Below are 17,777 nucleotides of genomic sequence, written 5' to 3'. Positions count from 1 at the left end.
CCCAACATTAGAGCAGAGAAGCTCTAGGACATGGTCCAATCCATTGATGCTTGTTTGAGGCGGTGTTAGTGGAAGCAAAGTCTGTGGTGCTTGGACTGGGGGAACTCCGCCCCTGTGTCGTCTATCATGCCTGGGACGTTACTGTACTTTGTGCATTGACACACAAAGCGCACACATAACACACACGCACTCTGCAGTGGTTGTTCTTGTGTGCTGTTCTGCCAGGCTTTTGCAGAGCGTTAGCCAGCCATCCCCATTGCAAACACGCCCCTGTCGCCCTCTTTTTCTCCTTGCAGGATTTAGTCACTTTACTGAGTGACAGGTCTCTCACCCGAGCTTTCGGTGATCTTTTGTAGCTTTTTCACTTGAGGTGCTCATTTTGACAGGACTTCTTCATGGAGGATTACCATAAACCCGACCAGCAGACTCTGCAGGCGCTGCGCAACATTGCCAATCGCCTCCGGATCAACTCTATAAGAGCTACAACCGCAGCTGGCAGTGGGTAAGGGAAATGCGCACATTATGACCAAATGGCAGATCGACTTCCCTAACTGTTATTTCGTTTATCAATAACTTATTTTATGCATAATGCTACACTTTACGGACAAGGGGAGGATAGTGCTTAATTATGTAGTTAAACTCTCTTTTGTTAAACAAATAAATTGTACACAGTGTTCTTAATGGCATTAATGTGGTGTAATTAATTAATCAGTTTGGACGTTCTTGTCATTGTTGTTGCTTTAAGATACAAGCTCGCAACGGTTTGGTTAGAGCAGGTGCACCATGTTCCGTTTGTTTTCAGCACGCAATGTTTCCTCCAGTGTTGCCTCTTTGCCTATGTCTCTTTGGACATAGTTGAAAATAGGAGCTATCGTCCGTTTGTTGGCCGGTTGATGTGGGGTTTTTAGTTTCTGCAATGGAACAGTCCGCCGCAACAAGATCTAAAAGGGACCGCGCTCCTATCTCTTTCTACACAGCGCCTGCGTCGATTGTCCCGTTCAAGGTTGTCAATCCTCTGCACGTTGATCACCGATTGGTGCTAGACTCGTTTATCAAATTCTGCCAAATACTAGTATACAACTGAGTCATGCTATTTAAACTGTGAGTTTTGATGTTTTGTAAACTAAGACTAACTTTTCCCAAGGCACCATGCGCAGCGAACGAACACGGGGCTGATTATTTTATTTTATTCCCATCACTCTTTGAACACTGTTTTGCTGTAGTTATTTTTGTCAGTATTTTAATTATTGTATTAGTCATTTTATTTATGGTGTTATACTTGTCTATTTATTTATCTAGTCCTCTTGTTTGTCCTCATATCACCTATAAAAACATAAGAACAGTTATCTTAATTCCTTTGCAGGTTGAAGGTTGATTTAGACATTTGTGGTATGAATAAGCTTATGCATGCATTCTGTCTCAGAGCACGCGTTTCTGTGTGCGTGTTTGCTTGATTCGCCGTTTTTAAACAATAAAAACACTGGATGTGTCAAGATGAAGAATTCACCGATATTTACAGAATAATTGCTTGTTCTTTTTTACCCGTACTACCATAGTTCATCCAACTATCCTATCCGTAGGCCTACTAGTACTGACATATATTGGATGTCACGCCTCCAAGCAATACAGGTTTGCAGTGCGCCTGGATTACGTGAAGGGTTGAGGGGTATCTTCTAGAGAAACGAATTAACCCACTAATATTTACTCACAGTAGAACTATCTGAAATGAAACCGAATGCAATAAATTGCATTTAACTCAGTTTTTCCATTACAAGTTGCCAGTTATGAGATCTCAGCATGTTGATAACTAACATTAACATAAAAGTATACATTTCAAGAAAAGTGCAAGTCTCATCATGGATGGGAGAACAGTGAAGAATGTGACTGTCAATTAATTTCCAGACAAATGATCTAATTTCGCGTCTAATGTTTGATTGGTTTGACAGGTGTGTGTGTGTGTGTGTGCGTGCACACTCGCCTCGTTGGCTCTTTGAAGTTGTGCCAACTTCATCTCTGCACTGCATGCATGTAGCACATGAGATTATTACATGTGTAACTTCTGGCGTTCCTTTTTTTTGCCAGACACCCGACATCATGTTGCAGTGTGGCCGAGATCATGTCGGTGCTGTTTTTCCACACCATGAAGTACCGCCCTGAAGACCCCAGGAACCCCAACAATGACCGCTTCATCATGTCCAAGGTAAGACCGAGGACGTCTGCACACTTTATCTGAAGAAAGACGGGTGAGACAGTACTATTCTGTTACCAGCCTAACATTCACCCAATCGCTGTCCTATCAAAGCCAGGCTTTATTAGTCATTCCTGTAGTCCTCCATCCCACAGGAGGCACTGTTATGGTACTGTATATTTATGGTACATTGGGAATATTTGTGGTATATTAACAATGTACCAGGGATGCAGTCGCTTCTAGCAGAAGAAGCACCATCACTGAATGATGGCAGGCCATATGGAGATATTGTAGATGTAAATTTGTCTAAAGCAATGGTGTATGAATCACTAGGTTTGGATAAGTGGGTTGTTTGTGTGTGCCTATATTTGTGCTCGCTGGATATACTATATAATGTTGGTGTTACAAGAGTCTAAGTGTTTTATTTACCTGTGTATGTGTGTGTACACTTACATGTGTTGACTCATCTCTGTGTCCATTCTTGCTGCATCTAAGGGACACGCAGCTCCCATCCTGTATGCAGTGTGGGCCGAGGCTGGCTACCTGAAGGAGAGCGAGCTGCTGAACCTCCGCAAGATTGACTCCATCCTGGAGGGTCACCCAGTGCCGGTAAGATCACATAGGGCTTACACTGACATCTCTTGACCTGCACGCTTACCCCGGTTACACCCTTCAGCCCTGGCAGTTAAAATAGCCTGTGAGAGTTTGGCTGTCTTACCGGTAAACTCCTTTGAGGGTAAATCCCTTCGTTACCTATAGCTCTGCTTGCTCCCAGTCCCACCAACTAACCAACAAACCAGTCAAAGCTCAGCAAAATCTAGCCTCTTACTGGGATTATAAGGTGGACCTTAGCTCCCTGTGTGTGTGTGTGTGTGTGTGTGTGTGTGTGTGTGTGTGTGTGTACAAATATACACATTTTTTAACTAGACAGTCTATTGCACACTGAAGCATGTTTCTGGCGGCATACTGTGTGCATATTGTGCATATTGTGTGCAGATACAGTACATACATTTCCACATCATACATAATGACATGTACTCGTTTATTCAGCAAGGCCTAGTATATGCACACACACACACATACACACACACAAAGACATGCTTTGTGCAGTGACAGAGTAAAGCAGTTCTTAGCTTCTTTGTGCTGGTGATGTAAAGCCATGCTCTGTGCACACGCACTCGAGCCAGCAGGACCACACTGACTGTGTTATTCTCTCAGTTGTCTTGCATTTATTCTCTGCCTTACATAATTATTCTTTTATCATGCACTTCCACATAGACCAGGCCTCTCTCACACAGTTCACTTGTATGTATGAAAGGCCTGTGTTCTGAGTTCACTTTTGAGCTATTCATTGTGTTATGTATATTTTCGCCATAGTTGATTTAAAAAAAAAAAAAAAATCGCAAAAAGATATGTACTGTGTTCAACTGCATGTGCATTTCTATCACAAATCCATTTGGTTCATTTGTTCCCACTTTCCAGTATGTTCACTTAAAGTAGGTATCCTTTTGCCTTTGCCTGGCAGCACTGCACATGTGCAGTTTATCCAGTGCAGTTATTACGCTCAGCCTCTCACACTCATTACCGTGCACAGTATCAAATGAGGGGCAAGCTGCTGACATCAGGGAATTCTGATCTGTTTGTTTTTTATTGTTTGTTTGTCTTTTTCTCTCTCTCTCTTTCTCTCGTTGTTTCCATGTCTGCTTGTCTGTCTGTCTGTCTCACTGTGTGTGTGTGTGTGTGTGTGTGTGTGTGTGTGTGTGTGTGTGTGTGTGTGTGTGTGTGTGTGTGTGTGTGTGTGTGTGTGTGTGTGTGTGTGTGTGTGTGTGTGTGTGTGTGCATGTCTGTGCGTGCGTGCACGTGTGTGCGTGTGCGTTCATGACTATACCTGTCTGTCTGTCTCTCAGTGTCAGTGTTAATTTGTGTGTGCGTGTGTGTGTGTGTGCGTGTGTGTGTGTGCGTGCGTGTGTGCGTGTGTGTGTGTTTGTGGTAAACGCTGATGTTGTTTGTGATTGTGTGTGTTTGCAGAAGCAGCAGTTTGTGGATGTGGCCACTGGTTCTCTGGGTCAGGGCCTGGGTGCTGCCTGTGGGATGGCCTACACTGCGAAATACTTTGACAAGTCCAGGTGTGACTCACAAACACACAGACACACACATACAGACAGACAGACACATAAACAGAGACACAGAGACAAAAAATATCAATCAAATAAAAGCAGTATGTGTGCCCACCCACATCTAGTTTGATCAACTGAACTGGTGTATTTATCTTGACACTGGACAACACACATTACTGTGAAAATTTGAAGGTGTGCAGTATCATAGAGGTGTACGTACAATCGTATCATTGCCTTAAAGGACAAAATAAGTGTAAAGTCCACACTGATATACTGTGTTGCTTTGTTAGTTATTTTGTTTTTGACGGTAAATAGGCTTGGTTGTTGATTGGCCGCTGTGTGAAATCCCCTACCTTTAGCACTAGGAATTTAACATCTGTCCTGTGTTTATTCGAAATGTATTGTATTTAATACACACACACACACGCGCCCGCGCGCCCGCACGCGCACACACACACGCGCACGCACACACGCACACGCACACACACACACACACACACACACACACACACACACACACACACACACACACACACACACAGGGAAACCAACCAAATTGTGGGGCAATTTCATACTGTTTCAGTTTAGTATTGGTAGACACACTAAATGTATACAATGTTGAAGAAGATCCAGACAGAATACACACACATGCAAACAAGAACTCACATACATGCAAACACACATGCACATAAGAACTCACACACATGAACTCACACATATGAACTCACACACATGCGCACATGAACCCACTCACATGCAGACACACATGCACATATGAACTCATGTATAGACACACATGTACACACAAACTCACACACACACACAGACATGAGGCCGGTCATTGTGTTCAATGAAAATGTTAAGTCTACCTGACATTTGACATTTCTGTTTGCCTTAGAGGACAAATACTGCTTGACAGCACTTGGTGATCTTGTAGAGGGAAAACCAGGAAAAAGGCATATTGCACTAAGAACCAAAAACCCTGGACCTCACGGATACTCGCATCCACACACAATTGCACTCCCACACACACACACATACACACACACACACACACACACACACACACACACACACACACATACACACACACCAACACACAAACACACACACACACAGTCACACAAATTGTTTTTGAGCGTGCCCGTGTATCTAGAATAGTCTCAATAGACAATAGAACAGAGCCTGGTGGAATTCCGCACCGGTTTCCATTATCAACACACTCCTACCTACTTGTGTACCAGGCATGGATTTTTTTTTTTTTTTGGGGGGGGGGGGGATTTTATTGCTGAACTTTGTCCCGTGTGAATTTCTGCTCTTTCTGTATTTTGCGCTGTTTTCCGCTCCTGAATTTATGTATGATGCTTTGGCTGCTCTGGCAGCATTTTGTGTTCAGCCAATTCTTCTGCTCTAATAAGCAGAGAGAGATATGTGAGAGCCCCTTCCTCTCTCCCCTCTTCCTTCTCTCTCTCTCTCTCTCTCTCTCTCCATTCCTCACTCCTTCCCTTCGTCACTCTCTCATTCCCCTACAAACCCCCACACTTTCACACTTCTGCTGTCTCTTCTGATAGGCTTTTGTCACCTCTTATGTCTTTGCACCCTCTGTTGCCCCTCTTCCATCACTTCGCTGCTCTTCCACCATGTTCTATCTCTCTTCCTCATTTTTCTCTCTGCAACCCTTTCTTTGCATTGCTTAGGAGTCTCTCATTGCCAGTGGCTGGGTACAGATAGGCTTAGTTGAGATTCTGGAGATTCTTAGCTGGAGTGTAATGTAGTAGTGTGCATGTCCGTAGCGTGGCTAGCATGCTCACGCATCACTGCATTGCATTACTACACATAACACTGCAACATGTCTGTCGTACCACGCCCCCAACCCCACAAAGCTACTGTAGGATCGAGGAAAAAATGGATGCTTGTGAAATATGTGTTCCAGCTTGAAACCAAAATCCACTAGGCACTGAGTGTCTCTCATCATGAATCATGAAAGCACACCGCACCTTCACGTAATTAATTTTAAACCCACTCTGTAAATTTAAGGATTACGGTGCTGGTGTCAAGCTGTCAGACCTGAATGGATGGAAAAGATTACCAGTTCCCCGCAGGCTGCATCTATTTAGCTAATGTTTGTGTTACGCTAGCTAGTTGTGTGTTTTTTGGCGGTAATTCGCTCTTCATGTGTCAAAAGGCTGTTAGGTGCAACTGTGAGATTTGTGTGCTCATTACATTACATGACATTTTACTGAAGTGTCTTCTTGTCACCTCAGGTGTCTGAGAAAAAGAACATAGTATGCCTGAACAGAATGCCAACTAATCACTCAAAAGTGCTTGACAAACCAGTACGATGAAGTAGGGATAGGTCAGTGTCCTCCCAGCTACTGTGGGAGACTGCGCCGCTATCTGACATGTAGTCATCCCCCTCTCCATCTCCTCCATGCTCTGTCTCCTCAGCAAGTGCACTATCCCCATCCCCATCACACACACACACACACACACACACACACACACACACACACCATGCTAATCCTGAAGAATGTGCTGAGTTTATGTTGTTTTAAGATCAGAACATCTACCATGACCTTATGGCCTGTTTTCACACACTTTAGCCATGTCATATATGAATAAAACACATTCATGGAAGAAAATAACTAGGAAATCTAATGAATACATGAAAACAGTTTTTACAATTATCAGGTAGGGTTGGTTAATTAGTATAACAGGATCGATAAATAGGTTTGGGTTGGCATTATCATCAGAAAGTTATAACTGGTTTCAATTTCTAAGGTTCAGAGTATCAACATTATGCCATTGCACAGCGATCCTATGTCACTTTTAAGTGCATAATTGAAATAATTCAAGCGTTTTGTGATTTACAGTAACTCACATCGCAGGGGTTATTTGCACAATAAGTGAGTATGAAAGGGTGTGTAAGTCAGTTGGTGGGTGTATGGACTTGAATGAATGTGAGTGTGTGAGAGACAGAGAGTGTGTGTGTGGTGTGTGTGTGTGTTTGGTTGTGGGTGTGGGTGTTGGTGTGGGTGTACAACTCTATGACGCGTCTCCTCAGGCCATAGTGATCGGGTATGAAGATGTTAATCTGGAGTGGGACCAGGTGTCTTTAGACTTACAAATCTCGGATCGCTCTCCCTGGAATGCTATTCTTCCTGGGGCTGAGCTGGAATGCATGCAATAATGTGCCATGTCTCTGCCAATCTTTGCACTTTAAAACAAACGTGCCTATTTGACTGGAAAGCTGTCAGGCCGTGTTACTCCTGAGGAGGTGTGTGAGAATGTGTGTGTCTGTGTGAGTGGGGGTGAATGAGAGACAGAGAGAGAGAGAGTGTGTGTGTGTGTTTGTGTGTGTGTGTGTGTGTGTGTGTGTGTGTGTGTGTGTGTGTGTGTGTGTGTGTGTGTGTGTGTGTGTGTGTGTGTGTGTGTGTGTGTGTGTGTGTGTGTGAGAGAGTGTGTGTGTGAGTGAGTGAGTGAGTGAGTGAGTGAGTGAGGGAGGGGTGAATGAGACATTGATTGTTATGGACAGATAAGGAGACAGTACACACATATGTATGCTTATATTTACATATGTGTGTGTGTAATGCAGTGCTAACTTTCAGCAGAGGAAACACATTAATAATCATGAATGTTGCCCATGTGTTTTGGGATGGGCTGTCGTACGATATATTGAGATTAACACAGAACTCACAACAGCAAAGAGATAGTCCTTTCTATCTCTATCTATACATGTTTTATTTTTCATTTACTGTATTATGCTCAGATGTGGGCAACCCCAACTTCAGAAAGTCAAAGTCCTTCCATTTATTGATTCTACCAACACACAGATGATTTCACCAATTAGCTCCTCTACCTCGCAGAAGAGTTGCTCAAATGAGAATCAGATGGATTAGTGAATGGTTGGAACAAATAATGTATGTGGTAGAACTTTTACTCTCTGAAGCTGGCTTACCCACTTCTGAATTATGCTTCCATACTCAAAAAGTGCAAACTAACAAACAGTGTGATTAATAACCACTAATAACCCTAATGACCACTGACTGAAGTGCATGTACAGTACCTCTCTAACACGCCGTGCTGTGGTGTCCAGCTATCGTGTGTACTGTCTGCTGGGAGATGGAGAGATGTCGGAGGGGGCGGTGTGGGAGGCCATGGCCTTCGCCTCCTACTACCAGCTGGACAACCTGGTGGCCATCTTGGACATCAATCGGCTGGGACAGAGTGACCCCGCTCCTCTTCAGCACCACATGGAAAAGTACCAGAGACGCTGTGAAGCATTTGGGTGAGTGTGTGTGTGTGTGTGTGTGCATTGCATTTCTATTCTAAATGAATTGTGTGAAGAGGAAAAGGAGATAGGAGATGGTCTAACAGATGAAGTTAGTCTACAAATAAAGAAGGAGGGAAGTGCCCATGGTGTAAAATATAACTGTATGATTGTAATATGACAATTACAGCAACAGTGTAATGTTGCTAAAATGATCCTCTTGCTGGACATGGAGGTGGAGAGAAAGAGAGGAAATAGAACAAAATATAGTCTCCATTTATACACCTCCCTTAATCAGTTGACAACTCTTGTGTGTGTATGTGTGTGTGTTGTGTGCAGCTGGAACGCCATCATTGTGGATGGGCACAGTGTGGAGGAGCTGTGCAAGGCGCTGTCCCAGCCACGCCACCAGCCCACTGCCATCATCGCCAAGACCATCAAGGGCAAGGGCATCCCAGGTAGACACACTAAGCGCTTCCTTAAATGTTCCACCCGGATGCCTGTTGAGCCCATTTGCTTAGTATATACTCTGGCTATTAGGATATCCTGAATGAATGTATATGCTTCTTCTTAAATACAAACTAGTGTGGAAATGCATAGTGTCCAAAATGCAGTGGACCAGTAACTAAACTTCCTTAAGCTATACGCCTCCTGTTGCCGTCTTCACACATGTGTGCAAGGCATTCTAGCTTTGTGGAGCGAACAAAGGGGGGCTCTCTGTAGGCTCAGGCAGGGATCCGCTGGCTTTGGTCCCAGCGCTTCAGTGCATTAGGGGCAGCATCTCGCTCATCCTGCAGAATGTGGGGGTCAGGCCTGGCCTTTGCCCTCTCTTTATCTGCTGTTTGCTCAGAGGTGCAGGGCTCCTGATACAATCTGCTGCCCTGTTATCGTAGGCATTGTCTGAAGTGGAGGTTCTGATGAGTCAAAAGTGTGTGTATGTGGGTATGTGTGCCTCTGTGGTTAAATTGGGTATGTGCATACATCTCTGTGGAAGCGTATGATTTGTGTGTGTGTGTGTGTGTGTGTGTGTGTGTGTGTGTGTGTGTGTGTGTGTGCGTGTGCGTGTGCATGCGTGTGTGTGCATGTGTGTGACTGTACCTGTAATGGTGTGAACCCACGTGCATTAATGTGTGCGTATGCACATGTGTAGTACTACTTCAGTGTGTGAGTGTGTGAAGTGAAGTGAGTGTGATCGTGCTTGCGTGTCTGCACCCCTCTGAATGAAAGTGTGTGGGTGTGAGTGAGTAGATCTCCGTATGCAAATGATATTGCCTATGTCAGCGCATGCATGCATGCATGCGAGTAATGCGTCGTGTCCCTCTCTCCCCCCGTCAGTGGCGGAGGATAAGATGGGCTGGCATGGCAAGCCGCTGCCCAAGGACATGGCCGACGGCGTTGTAAAGGACCTGCAGAGCCGCATTCTTAACACCAGCAAGCGCCTGTACCCAGCCATGCCCTCGGAGGACACCCCGCCCGTCAGCCTGCGCAACGTCAGGATGCCCAGCGCCCCCAGCTACAAACCTGGGGAGAAGGTACAGGCCGCGGGGTCAGAGGTCAGAGTAGGGCCGCAAGCTCAGGAGAGATAACCCACCCCACTCCACCCCACCCCACTTCACCCCTCCCCACTCCTTACTCTGGAAACGGAGCTGGTGCACACAACTGAGGCATATATTAGCAAATGAAATGATACAGAGTTTGGATGTAGAAATCTGTCATAAGTAACTCCAGGTATCCATCAATAAGGAAATGAGTCTGATAAGCTCCATGTTAATGAATTTTTATAAAGGGTGTTTTTAAATGGTTTGTTTTGGTTGTTGGTTGTTTTGATTAGATGTAGACTTAATTGATTTAGATTAGACTTAATCAAAACAATACAAATGCAGTTTTATTGATATTACCTGAAATGTACAATAGAAGGCATGGTTTTTGAAAATTTGTAAAAATGGAGATATCTGTTTTTTGTGTGTGAATGAACTCTTACTGTACTCTAGCTAGCTGGATTGGATTGTTAATTGATGGAATGTCTGGTTTGTGTTTGCATGCAGATAGCCACACGGAAGGCCTATGGGATGGCCCTGGCTAAGCTTGGACGCTACAACGAGCGTGTCATTGCCCTTGATGGAGACACCAAGAACTCCACCTTCTCTGAGATCTTCAAGAATGAGCACCCCAACCGCTATGTGGAGTGTTACATTGCTGAGCAAAACATGGTATGACTCACACCCTCTTCTTCCCATTACCAGCCAGCATTTAAATGGTTAAAGGCAGTGTGCTTCATTTGATTTACAGTTGATGTCAGACACTGTGTATGGCATACAGTAGACCTATACCCAACAACAAGAGGTGTGAGACACATGTGCCCAGATGTGGAGGCTGCATCCGAGGAAGCCCCCATTAATCCACTCACTCAACTCCACCTTCTCTTCTCTTCTCTTCTCTTCTCTTCTCTTCTCTTGTCTTCGCCTCTCATCTCTTCTCTTCTCCCCTATTCTGTTCCTTACCTTATTATGTATTGTTTGTGCAATCATCATCATGTCCATAATAATGAAAGTCAGCAGACTTCATTAAAGTTAATGACTAATAGACTCAATTCAAGCATTTCTCCATCCCATCCACAAGAAAAGGGGGAAATAATATAGAATATATACTTTCTAAATTAATAACCATTATGCCCTTCCATTAAATATTGAAGGGCTGTGTGTGCATGTTTGATTGATTGGTCTCATTTCAGTGCAAAAACACTGTGCATTTTGTCATAATATCCCAGTCAGTGCATTTATACAAATACACAATTATTTGAGTTTATTTGAGCATGCTTTCTGTGACAAACATGAATGTACTTCCACATCCAAGTGCACATTTCCAGCAAGTTAGTCACAGACATCTAGAGATGTTAAACAGATAAATTCATACAGCATGAAATTTTCGGTAATCTACTCCCACAGATGTTGCCAATAATAGTTCAGATGAATCTGAGCTTGTGATGGCCTTGTGTGAAGTAAAACTGCAGCCTTGACTGTCAGTGTCAGGCAGATGTGTGGGATCTCTGGGGTGTTTTTCCATTCACACACACACACACACACACACACACACACACACGCCTCAGTTTTACTCTGCATCATTGCCCCGAGGGGAGGAATGGGGCAGTTTTTCTTTGGCATGAAACAGGAAATTAAAGCTCTCTCCTTCATGAAATACCAGCTTAACAAGAAAAGGTTTGCTCACGCTGTATGTCCATGCTAAGCTGAGGTGAAGCTACTGTGAAATACATTGGCCTCTAGAAGAATGGAGAATTAAGAATTAAGAAGTACAAGAGCTTTCTAGTATTGGTGTACTCAGTAAATTCCAAAATTGCCACTACTGTACAGCACATGTGTTTGACTGCCATATGTCCAAGCCTATTATTTAAGAAACTGTTAGGCTACCATCTGTGTCCTACTAAACTGGGTCTAGACCATAGACTTACACAAGGAGAGACAGACTCACTAATATGAAATACGAATATGAACTCTTCTGTATGGCACATAACAACTGTTTTGACTGTAATATTGGAGTGTAAGTGTTATCCACGGTGACCCTACCCATCTTTAGCTAACCTAACTCAGAGGACCTCTTCCCTGCCTCTCCTCTCCTCTCTGCTCTCATCCAGGTGAGCGTGGCGGTGGGCTGTGCCACCCGCGACAGGAATGTGGTCTTCGCCTCCACCTTCGCCACCTTCTTCAGCCGCGCCTACGACCAGCTCCGCATGGCCGCCATCTCCGAGAGCAACATCAACCTCTGCGGCTCTCACTGCGGTGTCTCCATCGGTCAGTCTGCCACTGTGCACCACTTGACCTCTGCCCGGGTCTTAAAAGAGCCTGTTCTTTCTTTCGGATTGACTCCCTACCTGAGAATAAAAGTTGTTTGGGAGACACTGTCCTGTTCCAACTGATCGAGCTCACAGTAAGAACCTCCAGCAGAACACTCGGTTCAGTCTGATTCAGTAGACGAAGCAGAGTTACCCATTCTCAACAGCTGCAGGTTAATTGGATGAAATTTAGAGTTTGATTGGACATGTCTGTCATATTAGCAGCTAACTGTTAAAATGGTTTGGCACATTGATTGGTTATGTCATATCACTGTTCAAAAGACATTGTTTACTGATGGGATTCAGTCCTGCTGAAGTTTCTCTCTGCGGGCTTGATGCAGACACTCCCAGTGAAACGCCACTGTTGTGCCTCTGTGATTTTAAGTTCTCCTAAAATTCTGAACGTTGATTTTTTTTCCGTTTCTTCACATTTTCCCCCCACGTCATTTCTCCCGCGCTGCCACTGCAGCGCTCTGTCGCTCTCTCCCTCCTACCCTCCCTCTCTCGCTCTGTATTATGGTGGAAGTTGGTTGAAGGGGCCCAGCCTCCTTTTAGTCTCTTCAGGTACATTGCATGCCCTCTCGCCTCAACGCATGCCAGTTTGCCAGCCTGCACTTTCAGTCAAGATTCCAGAAGCTTCCGAAAGCACTGCTCTCTTTGACAGTTGTTTGTGTGTGACATGTGTGTTTGTGTGTGTGTATATGTGTGTGTGTGTGCATGGATGCTGATTTCGGTAGGAGAGGATGGACCTTCTCAAATGGGCCTGGAGGACCTGGCCATGTTCCGAGCTATCCCCACGGCAACAGTATTCTACCCCAGTGATGGTGTGTCCACTGAGAAAGCTGTGGAGTTGGCTGCCAACACAAAGGTATCCATAGTTTTGAAAATCCATCTATTTTCCATCCATCTATTTTCTCTATACAGCATATCCTAGGCTATACAGGCTATACTATACAGCATATAGGCTATAGAACGGCTTTGAACTGTATTTATATATTATGATTATATATAAGAAGATACAGTGTTTTGTATAGAGCAAAGTGTGGTTTATCATTTTGAGTGAGAATTGAGTGAGAAGATCTTTGTAGTAACACTTGTTATCCTCTGTCGTAGGGTGTGTGTTTTATCAGAACCAGTCGCCCAGAGAACACCATCCTTTACAACAACAACGAGGACTTCCATGTTGGACAGGCAAAGGTATTGGTGGTGCTGCTGATATCAGACTAGCTGATACCAAATCGCTGGTCATACTGTTGCTCTTCTAGTCTCCTAGGCTAGTAGAGATATAGTGTGCATTCCCAGAGATTAAATAAGATTCTAACAGTCATAGTAAGAGGTGGTGTATCAGAGAGCAGTAATTATTATAAGTTTGTTTATGAAATTATTATAATTACCTTCCCAACAGGTTGTTTACAAAACCAATGATGACCACGTGACTGTGATTGGAGCTGGTGTTACCCTCCATGAGGCATTGACTGCTGCTGAGCACCTCAAGAAAGGTACAGAGTGCCTGTAGTCATATAAACACCTGTCTGCTGTGTCCAGATTAACAGTTTTTCTCAGGGACTCTTGTGCGCCTGTAACAGAGGTCGTAATTCGTCCGCCGCTCACGGCCCTCGAATCCGCCACCTCGACACACACCGGCATGGGAGTCGAAAGCTCTAACCACTGAGCCCAGGCTTCCAACTCAGCGGTTAGAAGCGTTCTTAAGGTTAGGGTGTGTGGTGTGAGGATTTACACAGGCAACTAGCACGCTAGCTCAGTTCACCTCCGTTACACTCACCTCCCTAAATCCTCACTCCCATGATCCGGGTCTACGGCACCACTGTAACAGAGGTTGTAATTCTTCCGCCGCTCACGGCCCTCGAACGCGCCACCTCGGCACACACCGGCATGGGAGTCGAACGCTCTAACCACTGAGCTAAAAGCCCAGGCTTCCAACTCAGCGGTTAGAACCCAGACTGATCTGCGAAGGGAAAAATGGAGCACGCGAGATCAGGATGGTCTCACGAGGCTAGGGAATGATGGCAATGGCAGTAATAGTACATCATCATGTCTGCCTACAGTGTGGGATGGATTGACAGTCCTGCATTGGCCGGTCAAGCCACACTTGAAGCTGCAGTAGAAGTACTAGTATCCAGAGTCAGTCAACTCCATAGTCAGTCAAGACTGATGGATGCCTGTTAAATAAGCTAGTATTGTTTCCTAAATGAAATACACATTTGAACCATAATAATAGATTTTCTATTGTGAGGAGTTCTTTATACAATTGTATACAATTATATAATTGTGTAATCAGTGCAAACATAATACTAAAATGCAAATTATGCATAATGAAATGGTTGTTCATTCATTTGATAAACTGATGAGTGGCTTTCTTGTCATTTCAGAGAGGATCAATATCAGAGTGATTGATCCCTTCACCATCAAGCCCCTGGATGCAAAGACCATCATTGACAATGCCAAGGCCACTAGGGGGCGTATTGTCACAGTGGAGGATCACTACTATGAGGGTGGGTACCTTCATGCCGTGACAACGTTGATAAAAATAAGATATTAAAACTGCTTACCGGTAATTAATGTGTATTGCTAGTAGAAGATGGGTAAAATAAATAAGCGTGAGAGAGAGAAAAGATTGTGGAGAAATAGAAAGTACTGAAAGGAAAGACTGTACGTATAATGGAAACAGAGAGCTGTGAACGAGGTGAGAGGAGAGAGGATGTGAAGGCAGAAAAACAGAGGAGTGGGAAGGAGACAAAGAGCTTAAAAGCAAAGAGGGAAAAGAAGAATGGAAGATGCATGGAGGAGAGGAGAGGGTTGGTGAGGACAGGCGAGGAAGAGGAGGAGGAGGAAAAGCTCTCTGCTGTCAGTGTTTTTCAGATTCACTTCTGCCCTTTGGGCTTCGTTTGACCTACATAGCGCTCTGAAAAAGTGTGGCCAAAAAAATCCCTGTGTTTTTGTGTGTGCGTGTGTGTGTGTGTGTGTGTGCGTGTGTGTGTGTGTGAGTGCGTGTGTGTGCGTGCACACATAGTAGAGGCATGTGTACTTCTTGCTGTAGTCTGTCTGTTTGTGAATTTGTTTGTGTGGACTTCTTTGGCACCCCTCCACTCTGTTTTGCGTAACGTGCCTTCCCCGAGTCCCTCTGTCTGAAGCGGGCGGGCGGGCGGGCAGGCAGGCGGCGACAGCAAGGAAGCGTGCTGACCAAGTGGGCCCGTCATCATATCAGCCTCACCCTAGCACCCAGGACCCCCCCCCCCCCCCACACACACACACACACACACACACACACACTTTAACCTCTCCCATCAGCCCCCATACATTATCGCCCCCTCCACCCCTTCCCTTCATCGCCTCCCCCTCCCAACTCACTCATTCTCTCCCTCCCTCCTTCCCCACCCCCATCTCATGTCTCATGTTAAGAAGCATGAATAGTGCATCGTGACAGGTGAGATGGCGAGTGCAGAGTGGAGGGGGTTGTGCGTCGGGGTGGAGAGAGATGCAGGTCGAGGGGGCCACAGGGGGTAGAGGTGCCAGTGTGTGTGTGTGAGTGTGTGTGTGTGTGTGTGTGTGTGTGTGTGTGTGTGTGTGTGTGTGTGTGTGTGTGTGTGTGTGTGAGTGTGTGTGTGTGTGTGTGTGTGTGTGTGTGTGTGTGTGTGAGTGAGGGGGGTTGTGTCCTTACAGTATGTCTGTGGTTTGAGGCAATGTCTGAATGCATCTTTACTGTACATTCGTTGTGTGTGCATGTAGAGCGAGGGGGAGGTTGGTTCAGTTGGCACAGTGGGGCACAGCGTACCCCCCGTTGCCAGGGTTACTGTTTGCGGTGACCTCTACTGCATCTAGCCCGCTGTGCTAAGAGAGTGGAGGCCGTGGGCTTGTCTGCAGGGATCAACAGCTGCTGTTGTCAGAGAGCTTGTGTGTGTGTGTGTGTGTGTGTGTGTGTGTGTGTGTGTGTGTGTGTGTGTGTGTGTGTGTGTGTGTGTGTGTGTGTCTGCATGTGTGTATGTGTGTGTTTCTCGGTGTATGTGTGTGTATGCGGAGGATGTTGAAGGGCAGATTGTATGTATCACACATTAAGCACAATACTGATACTGTTAGTGAATGGGTTCATGTTTGTACATATAGAATATTTTACTTGTGCTTATTCTCCATTTTGGTCCATCAGTGTGTGTGTGTGTGTGTGTGTGTGTGTGTACATACTGTATATAGGATGGTCCCACGCTGGGGAGCAATGAGGCATGTAGGTGTGTGTTGAGGAGTGATGCCACAGAAGAGAGTAGAGTATGGATCTCACAGACAGGCCTGTCAAACCGCAGACTGTCATCTTCCAAATGAACCGAGCACTAATACCACTGTACACATCTGGAAGGAATGAAGATATATTATCATTATCTTAATAAACCAGGGTAGGCTGTCCGTCAGGAGAATGAGATGTGACAGCCATAGTTTAAATGATATTCAGACTCCAGGCATTATTGAATGTAAGGGGAGGAGTGAGTGAGACAATTCAGAAGACACCTATCGGCCAAACAAAATTGTTTAGGTTTTTAAGGATGCAATAATATAGGCCTCTTTTAAATTATTTTTGCCAAGGGAGGTAATAGTTAGATAAGCTTTCATGGTAAATGTGCCTGAGACAGGAAAAATGTCTACAGTGGAGTCCTTTTGTTGTTGTGCTCAACAATAAAATACTGTTTTTGTTAGTCAGATTTGAAGAATTAGCTTGTCAAAGACACATTCTTAAACACTCAATATATTAATTTTGGTGGTTCAGTGTAGTTTAATAATACATTACATTCATGTACTTTAATATAGTTGACACTTGTTTAATTACGGTAACTGTGTGAATTTCCATCAGCTTGCATCAGCTCCCTTGCAATCCTGGTGAGTCCCTAATGGCTAACATGAGTGCAATTCCACAGGTGGCCTGGGAGAGGCAGTGTGCTCCGCTGTGGTGAACGAGCCCGGTATTATGGTGCATCGTCTGGCTGTGGCCCATGTCCCACGCAGTGGCAAGCCACAGGAGCTGCTCAAGATCTTCGGCATCGACCACGACGCCATCGCCCAGGCAGTCAGGAAGATGCTCAGCAACTCGGTCAACGCAAAGTAATGGCGAGTGTCGGGCGAAAAACCTTGGTAACCTCAACAAAAAGGGAGACACTTCCCTGTCTGAACACGCTCCCCCTCTTGAAAGAAGAAAATGTCACTGAAATTATTAAAGAAAAAAAAAAGCCAAGAATGAAAAGGAAATGTAGTTCTGCTAAATGTCATTGATGTTGTTTGAACCCCACCCCCTACCTCACCCCACCCTTTCAGGTGACCTTTCCTTTATGACCCTTGATTCTTAATCTACCCTGA

General features: G+C 44.9%; 1 protein-coding gene across 2 annotated transcripts; it reads left to right on the top strand.

Annotated features, from left to right (window-relative positions):
* Window positions 1-395: 395 nt before the first annotated feature.
* LOC143114541 (transketolase-like) lies at window positions 396-17,595 on the top strand. Of its 2 annotated transcripts, XM_076276206.1 has the most exons (14): window positions 396-502; window positions 2,083-2,200; window positions 2,684-2,797; window positions 4,217-4,314; window positions 8,402-8,593; window positions 8,915-9,033; window positions 9,911-10,107; window positions 10,621-10,785; window positions 12,225-12,381; window positions 13,160-13,290; window positions 13,536-13,619; window positions 13,828-13,921; window positions 14,813-14,935; window positions 17,342-17,595. In XM_076276206.1, the coding sequence occupies exons 1-14, from the start codon at window positions 396-398 to the stop codon at window positions 17,527-17,529; spliced, it is 1,887 nt and encodes a 628-aa protein (XP_076132321.1). In that variant the 3' UTR covers window positions 17,530-17,595. The 2 variants fall into 2 exon arrangements, with proteins under 2 accessions (XP_076132321.1, XP_076132322.1); XM_076276207.1 differs by lacking the exons at window positions 396-502; window positions 2,684-2,797 and having other exon boundaries at window positions 2,117-2,200.
* Window positions 17,596-17,777: the final 182 nt, after the last annotated feature.

The sequence above is a fragment of the Alosa pseudoharengus genome, unplaced genomic scaffold (genome assembly GCF_046254945.1).
Source record: "Alosa pseudoharengus isolate Yale_2024_CS ecotype anadromous, Long Island Sound unplaced genomic scaffold, YU_APseudo_1.1 YU_APseudo_1.1_scf_9, whole genome shotgun sequence".
NCBI lineage: Eukaryota > Metazoa > Chordata > Actinopteri > Clupeiformes > Clupeidae > Alosa > Alosa pseudoharengus.
This window is presented reverse-complemented; position numbering and strand designations above follow the sequence as displayed.